The sequence below is a fragment of the Bison bison genome, unplaced genomic scaffold (assembly GCF_000754665.1).
Source record: "Bison bison bison isolate TAMUID 2011002044 unplaced genomic scaffold, Bison_UMD1.0 scf7180017864475, whole genome shotgun sequence".
Lineage (NCBI taxonomy): Eukaryota > Metazoa > Chordata > Mammalia > Artiodactyla > Bovidae > Bison > Bison bison.
This window is the reverse complement of record NW_011495036.1, coordinates 26,853-35,588: the sequence shown is the minus strand read 5'-3', so window position 1 is coordinate 35,588 and position 8,736 is coordinate 26,853. Positions and strand designations below refer to the sequence as shown.

Sequence of the window (8,736 nt, the reverse complement as noted above, 5' to 3'; positions counted from 1 at the left end):
CCCGCTGCTCCTCTCTCCCGCTGCTCCTCTCTCCTGCTGCTCCTCCATGCCGCCTCCTAAATGCAGCAGCTGGGTCCTCCGTGGACGGGCTCCCCACACGCCGCACTTCCCTCCCCACGCTCCCAAGGACCAGAGTAGGCTGTGCCGGCCACCTGGAGCCTGGGGGTCTTGGCTCAGGCCATGTGACTTGTACATGGCATGTACACTGCTTGGGGGTGGCTCACACACCCCGCTCCTTTGCTCAGACCAGGTGGCTAGTACATTGCATGTACACTATGGGTGTGAGTGAAGACATCACACGCGCATCTGAGCTTCTTTGCTCAGGCCACAGGACTAGCACCCAGTGGGTACCCTGAAGGCGGGGGAGTGACCCACACAAGCACCACAGGCTCCTTTGCTCAGGCCACGTGTTTAGTACCCAGCGTGTATACTAATGGGGTGGGGTTGCTGGCTTTCGAACTCACCTTGGGCTCCTTTGCTCAGAGCCAGGTGATTAGTACACAGCATGTACACTAGGGGTGTTTGTGGGGTATCACACATGCACTCCTTTGCTCAGTTCACATCAGTAGCACCCAGCAGGTACACTGCAGGGCCGGGGGGTGACTCACACAAGCACCGCAGGCTCCTTTGCTCAGGCCACATGACTATACCCAGTATGTACACTTAGCGGGTAGCTTACACACACACCCCGGACATCTCACCTTCCAGGTACTTGACCAGCAGGGGGATCTCCAGCTCCCACATGTTGGCCATGGAGGGGGCGATGCTCTGGCTCAGGGTCTTCAGAAGGTTGAGCATGGCAATCCCATGGCCCTCGTCCTTGTAGGGGGATGACATCAGTACCTGGGGAACACCGAGACTCCAGTGGGGCCTCTCCTGGGCTGGGCAGCCCCAGGCCTCGTGCACCTCAACCTGGGGTCTCGCTGTCAGAGCCCTTAAAGGGAGAGTTGGACAGGATGGGGCCTTTCAAGCAGAGCTCCAAGGATTCCCAGGATCAGAGTATCCCTGCAGAGGATGCTGAAGGGAGGAAAGGAGACGCGAGAACTCAGGCTCCCTCCCCACCCAGGGTTCCATGGACCTCGGAGCAGGGTCAATACAAGAAGGAAGATGCATGGGTGCAGGGCGGAGCTGACCCCCAGGGAAGGGCAGGCTGCTGACAGTGTCCTGCGGATGCTTGGGGCCATTCAAAGGGCCAGCAGAGAAATCTGGGCGCCTGCTGCCCTTGCCGCACCTCCCCAGAGGGACGACGGGAGCCTGGAAAGCTCTGTCCTGCCAAGCATCCAGCTCCAAGCTCCCCCTGGAGGCCCTGGGGATTAGGAGCTCATGGGAGGGGCACCGCAGGACACAGCGGGGGCCAGGCCAGTGCACGGCCCCCGTGAGCCACTCACCAGGAGACGGGCCAGCAGCTTCTGTGGCGCGGGCAGGTCCACTGGGGAGAGAAAGATACAGGATACTGAGGCTGCCCCGCTCCTGTGCCCCAGGGGAGCTTCTCCCTGCACAGTGCTGCCCCAACAGCATCCCAGCGCCCCCCAGAATGCAGGAGGGGTCAAGACAGGAGCTTTCCCACAAAGAACATCATTACAACTGGCCATCCTGGGAAGGAGGAGCCTGGTGCTACAGGCTGGGGCTGAGAAGATGCTCTTTTTTTTTTTTTAATTAATATTTATTTTCATTGGAGTCTTTACAATATTGTGGTGGTTTTTGCCATACATTGACATGAATCAGCCATGGGTATATGTGTGTTCCCCATCCTGACCCTCCCTCCCACCTCCCTCCCCATCCCATCCCTCAGGGTCATCCCAATGCACTGGCCCTGAGCACCCTGTCTCATCCATGGAACCTGGACTGGCAATCTATTTCACATATGATAATATACATGTTTCAATGCTATTTTCTCAAATCATCCCACCCTCGCCTTCTCCCACCGAGTCCAAAAGTCTGTTCTTACATCTGCATCTCTTTTGCTGTCTCACATATAGGGTCTTCGTTACCATCTTTCTAAATTCCTTATATATGCGTTAATATATTGTACTCTTTTCAGGACTTGCCCACTTGGGAGTGCACACCAGGCCAGTGTGAGAATGTTTCTCTCCTACTGTGAGTCTCTGCCTTGTTGAGCCAACAGTAACTAGACACCCCTCCACTCCCCTCCCCTCCCTCTGCAGGCTTTGGGAGGCTGTGAGCCCAGGAGTAGCAGGAACTCATAGCATTTGGACCAGCAGGCGAGAGAGGGGCAGGCCTGCTAAGAAGCTGCAGGGAGGGGCAGCACCCAGGAGGGAGCCAGCCCCAGACTCAGGGTTGGGGCAGGAGGCAGACCAGGGGGTGGTCTAGCCAGATGCTCAGAGCTGGCTCTGCCCTTCACCATGGCTCAGTCCTGTGAGGCTCGCAGTTACCTCCTGTCACCAGCCACATCCATCCTCAAAGCCCCAGGACCATGACAGCAGCCCCCTTGGACGGCAGGGTCCCCCGTAAGTAGGTCGGTGTTGTCCCTTTCTTGAGGGTCTGGTGCTAACAAGTGCATCATCAGGGGCGAGTGGGAGGGCCTGGTGGGGGTGGTTCCAGAGGACTCGGATGGGATATACAGTCCTTCCAGCGGGCTCCTGGGGGCCAGAGAGCTCACACCTGGGGGAAGCCTGAGCCAGGACCCCTGCCCTGAGGTCTGGGCCAGGGTTGGGGGGAGGTGGGGAGGAGAGGAGTGGGCTGCCAGAGGAAGAATGTATGATTTTAACCTCCTCAGATTTCGGCAAGGGCAGCCTCTTTGGGAAGGCCTGGCTCTCTGAGCTCTGGGCTGCTTCCTGGAGAGGGAAGCCTGCTCTTGCTTGCGTTGGCCTCCTCTTCCTTGGCGTGCAGCTGGAATTCGGCCAGGTTGGTGAGGCTGACGCAGATGGGGGTCAAGGCCTCCGTGTAGTCTGTGTCCATGATGTAGCACAGGAGCCTCACCCAAAATTCCTGGGGCGGGCAGTAAGGGGGAGCTGGGATCAGCCATCCTGGGCATTGCACAGCCTTGTGATGAGATGGTCAGCCCCCCGACCCCCGCCACTGCCACAACAGCGTTGTCTCAGCCTCGCTACTCCAGAACCACACTCCGACCCGCTGACTGACTGCCTCAGCCCTGCCCGGCTCCACTGCCCAGCCTGGATCTCTGCCAATGCCATCTAAGCCGCACCCACCTGACATGGCCGAGGGGGTCAGCTAGTCCTGGGCCCTTGACCGCTGTGCCCACTGGCCTCACTCCAACCCCGCATCCAGCACATCCTCTTTAACCAGCCCTCCCTCGAATGGCAACCCACTCCAGTATTCTTGCTTGAAGAATCCCATGGACAGAGGAGCCTGCCAGGCTGCAGTCCATGGAGTCTCAAAGATCTGGACACGACTTAGCTACTGAAACAATAACAAATGCATTACAGGTCAACAAAGCAAGGCCCAAGGCTTTTAATTAAAATTCCCACTCAGTGTCTGCCCACACTGCCCCAGCCTCTGCCTCGCGCACCAGCGAGCCCATGACCCGCAGCAGTCCGTTTCTCCTTCACTGAATCCAGGTGGTCAGAAAACAAGGATCCTCACGTAGTGCCCCACACTCACCCCCACAAAATTCTCTCATCATTCCCCAGTGCCTTCTGTGGACCTGCTAACCAGTACGGAGCAGATCCCAGAAGGCACTTATCACATGCCCCTTCTTTCACAGCCCACATTTGCTCTACCTTCCACTCTCCTCTGTCTTTTTCTTTCAAAGATTATTCAAGTGACATGATTGCAGTCTGATCCCAAAGACCCTGACTGTGTGCCTGCTGGGTGCAACTATGGCTCTCCATGTGGTGGATACAGAGACCGGTGGTTGTTGCTCAGTCGGGTCTGACTCTTTGTGACCCAACGGTAGCCCGCCAGGCTCCTCTGTCCATGGGATTCCCCAGGCAAGAATACTGGTGTGGGTTACCATTTTCTTCTCCAGGGGATCTTCCCAACCCAGGGATCAAAGCTGCATCTCTTATGTCTCCTGCATTAGCAGGCAGGTTCTTTACCACTTGCTCCATCTTGGAAGCCCACACTCTCTTGTAGCATTCTGTATTTCAGAAAGGTCACAGGTCAATAACTTTAGGGACACCAGACCCAGTGGCTGAGTTGCCTGATACCAGCTGTGGCCATTCTGAAACTCTGAGGAAGAAAAAAAAAAGCATGACCTTCTAGAAGATATAAAACGTCTTTCTATTCCCAAGGGAGGGGCACAGCTCTCAAGGTGCTAGCCTGCTGTTTCCCTTTTGCCTGGAAAAAATAATTTACTCTTTTCTATTTCTTCCAAACTCTGTTTCCATATTTCTATTTGGCATCTGTTGACCAGGAGCCAAGATTTTGGGAACATAACTGGTGTGAACAGCTTGTGTGCCCAAAGCCACCTAGGGAAGGATTAAAGAGGGCCGGGGTCAGGAGAAATCCTAGCTAGTATGACCCCAGCTCCAATTAGAAACCCACATATTTGAAACTTCTATGTGTAACACAAAGAAGAAAACAAGCCAACAAAGGTGTGGACAAAATTAAAGAACAAGTGGAGAAAAAGATGCACGTGAATAGAAGGGTATTTTCAGCAACAACAGTTCAGTTCAATCGCTCAGTCGTGTCCGACTCTTTGTGGCCCCATGACCCGCAGCACGCCAGGCCTCCCTGTCCATCACCAACTCCTGGAGTTTACCCAACCTCATGTCCATTGAATCGGTGATGCCATCCAACCATCTCATCCTCTGTTGTCCCCTTCTCCTTTTGCCTTCAGTCATTCCCAGCATCAGGGTCTTTTCTAATGAGTCAGCTCTTTACATTAGGTGGCCAAAGTATTGGAGCTTCAGCTTCAGCATCAGTCCTTCCAATGAAGATTCAGGGTTGATTTCCTTTAGGATTGACTGGTTTGATCTGTAATGGATAGAACCTCATCATTTTATTGCTCAAACTGCTGATCAGGGCTCTCTCTCAGCTAAAAATGACAAGGACATTCTTCAAGCCTGACTTTTGATTCAGGGTCCTTTCACTTGTCTTTGAAATTCTTTATATTCTACTTATTCTGTCAGTGGGACCACCCTGTCCCATCCTGCAAGCTGTCCAGTCCTTGGAGAAGAGGACTCTTCTTCTCAGGACCCCTCTTGTCCACCCATCTCCTCCAACTGCCCAGACCACACCTCCCCACCCTGGGCTCCTATGCCTATATCCTCAGGGGTTTTGGCTGTGAATACCCACCCCACCAATTTTCCTTTCCCCCAAAAGGCCATCATACCTCACTACACATGTGGGTGACAGAAATATTGAGTAACAAAGTAATGTGAGTGTTTAATCACCGGGACCTGTGCACTCCTCCAAGAGTGGGTTCACAGAGCTCAGGGAGGCAGTTGGATCTGAGAGTTCCAAGGCTCTGGGACCCAACGGTGATGGTTCCAGTGAAACCCACCCCCCACCCTGCCAGGGGAGCTGCTCCCCACTGAGTCATGACTGAGGACCCTAAAGGGCTCCTCCTTTGTCAACCCATCCTGCCGAATCCACATTACCGTTGATGTGTATCGGGCAGAGAACAGAGCCTTTTCTTGTGGTGTATTTTTGTTCTGTCCAGGAGAGAAGTCGGAGGAAAGGTCAGTATATAGGTCCCAGGCTTCCTCCTTACAGGACTCCCAAGAGGAAGGGAGCACAAGATAGTGAAAGATGCTGGGATGGAGTTTGAGAAACTTGGGACGGGAGGAAAAAGGATCGGGGAGGTTTTAATCCTCTGTGTTAACATCTGTGTTGGGGTTTGTCAGCAATTCAGAAGCTGCTGGTGTGGAGGGAGCCCCTTGAGAGGTGCAATGGGTGCAGCTCAGGGGGATTCCTCACTAGTCATTAGTTTTCTGTGTCCAGAAGAGAGGGAGCAAAGGCCCTTCCTCAGCAGGGGTGGTGATCTGTCACTGCGTGGCAAATCACCTAAATGTAATGGCTTAAAATGACACTGTTTATTATGTCACAGTTTCTCTAGTCAGGAGTCCATGGTTCAGCGGGGTCATTCACCTGGGGTCTCACAGGCTGCACTCAGGATGTCACCTGGGCTACAACCTTTCTGAAGCCCAGTCATCTTCCATGTGGTTGTTGCCAGAATCCAGTTCCTTTTGGTTGTAGGACTGAGGCCCTTGGCTCCCTGTGATGCAGGCAGTTTACATCACTGCTGTTTGCTTTTCAAAGACAGCATGAGAATTTCCAGTCTGCTAAGATGGAGTTGTGTGAGACATAATGTAATCATGGGAGTGAGACCATCACGGGAGGTTCCCCTCACCTTTGCCATATACTATTGGATAGTGTGTGTGTGTGTGTGTGTGCGCGCATGTGCGCACACGCACGCGTGTATGTTCAGTCATGTCCGACTCTTTGCAACCCTTTGAACTGTAGCCCACTAGGCTCCCTTGTCAATAGGATTTTTCAGGCAAGAACACTGGAGTTGTTGCCATTTCCCCCTCCAGGGGATCTTCCTGAACCAGGGCTCAAACACGAGTCTCCTGCATCTCTTGCCTTGCCGGCAGATTCTTTTCCCACTGAGCCATCACTAGAATATGGGTCCAACCAAGTTACAGGTTCCTCCCACACTCTAGGGAAGGGGTTATGCAGGGTGGGACTCACTGGGGGTCGTCCTAGAATGGGTGACATGCCAAGTATTTTATCAATCTTACTTCCAAAGACCTTGAAGAAGAGATGGCAGAAGCAGCAACAGAGTCACATGAGGACCCATCAGACGAAACAGAGGACCTGGGGCCTCTGGAACCAGATGACAGCGGTAAGAAAACCGACCCTCTCCCTGCACTTCTGCCTCATGTTCTCTACTAACTCCTTGAGGGTAAGCCCCAACCAAGGTCTCAGTTGTCCCCATCTATACAGTGGGCAGGAAGGTCCCACCCATGCCCCAGGTGGAGCTAGGGCTGGGCTGGTGTCAGGGAGACTGGGACACCAGGGACACCCCTGTAACAGTCATCTTGCCATCATGTCGACCACCTTTGTCTCAGGTACCTTCCAGCAAGTCACAAACCTCCTCAACATCATGGAGAGCGAGTCGACCAAAACGGACACCGCAGGGGCAGGTTTTGACATGAGGAAGAGGCTGGCCTCTGTGATTATCACGGAGAAGGCCACCACCGAGCCTTCCGTGGTGATGAATGCTCTTATCCGCTGCCTGCAGGTGCCAGAGGTAGGGCCTCCTCCCCCAGGTGCTTCTCTGAGCTTGGCCACCTGCTTGCACATCCATCCACTGCTCAGCACACATTTACTGACTGTTGTCAGGGCAGGGCTAGGTGCTGGGGCCCCTGAGGACCAACTGGGCCCTGGGGTGCTCACAATTTTTCAAAGCTCCTCTGTATTCTGATTCGGTGCGTTTGGGAGTCGTCATCTTAGAGCAGGTGAGCCAAGTGACAAAGATATTGAGTAGCAGTGAAGCAGGTAGGTGTGGGGGAGCAGAGACACAGCAGACGCAGGGCAGCAGGGTGCTTGCCAGTGGGGAGGTTGTTTCGTGGGGCAGAGGGTGTTGATAGGAGTAATGGGGAATGTGCCCAAGATCACACTGGGGCTGGTACAACAGGACCAGAGCATCAGCATCCTCTGAGTGCTTGGTACAACTCAGATTTCTGGGGCCCATCGTGAGAGCTTCTGATTCAGTGGATGTATGGAGTGGAACCCAAGACTTAGCATTTTTAGCAAGTTCCCAAGTGATGTGTCTACTGGTCTGCAGAGCACACTTAGAGAGTTGCTGGATTTTAGACTATCCTTGAGCTTTTGAGGGTGGGTAGCAAAGGAGTTGTTCCTTATAGGAGTTCTTGTGTGTGTGTGTGTGTGTGTGTGTGTGTGTGTATTTCAGCCCCGTCACGTCACTGTCATGCAGGAAGTTTCCCTGACCGGGGACTGAACCTGGGCCTGTGTAGTGAAAGTGCTAAGTCCTAACCACTAGGCCACCAGGGCATTCCTTTTAGGAGTTCCTTCCTCCTCCTCCTGGTTTTTTTTTTTTTTGGCCACTCTGAGCAGCACATGGGAGCTTAGTTCCCCATCCAAGGATTGAACCTGGATCCTTCCATCAGAAGCTCAGAGTCTTAATCACTGGACAGCCAGGGAAGTCCCTAGGAATTCTCCATAGCAAGCTTATTTTACAGAAAGACACGTGGCAGCCGTGAGGAAGGCGTGCCAGGGTCCAGGAGCATAGGAAAGAGATTTGCAAAACAGATTTTAAAATCTAGGTTTTATTATTACTCAGGCATAGGAGACCCCGGTTCAATTCCTGGATCACAGATCCCCTGGAAAAGGGAACGGCTACCAACTCCAGTATCCTGGCCTGGAGAATTCCATGGACAGAGGAGGCTGGCAGGCTAGAGTCCACAGGGTCACGAAGAGTCAGACAGGACTTAGCAACTTTCACTTTCATAGTGAGCCCAACAGCTCAGGAGAGGATCATCTTGAAAAACTAGTCTGTTACGCACAGATCCCCAGAGACAGGGGTGTGCCATGCCATGCAGTCCCACAGGAAAGCACGAGCTTGGGCAGGAGGCAGAGGGACCATGGGGGAAATGTGTGCAGGTGTGGCTTCTCTAGGGGAGAAGCCCTAGATTAGCTAGTCAGCTCCGGGGTGTTGGGACTCCCTGAGTGGTCTGGTCCCTGGCCCCAGGGTGATTAGAGCAGGTGTTGCTTTATTGACTAAGCCAAAGCCTTTGACTGTGTGGATCACAATAAACTGGAAAATTCTGAAAGAGATGGGAATAC

General features: G+C 53.5%; 1 protein-coding gene across 1 annotated transcript in view; it reads left to right on the top strand.

The window, feature by feature from the left end:
- Positions 1-5,530: 5,530 nt before the first annotated feature.
- MROH2A (maestro heat-like repeat family member 2A) overlaps positions 5,531-8,736 on the top strand; it is a gene marked incomplete at its 3' end in the record, with an annotated part of 29,955 nt that continues 26,749 nt past the window's right edge. The window contains exons 1-3 of the mRNA XM_010862062.1: positions 5,531-5,606; positions 6,677-6,772; positions 6,999-7,180. Of these exons, the coding sequence (XP_010860364.1) occupies positions 5,531-5,606; positions 6,677-6,772; positions 6,999-7,180 (354 nt within the window). The remainder of the gene's footprint in view (positions 5,607-6,676; positions 6,773-6,998; positions 7,181-8,736) is intronic.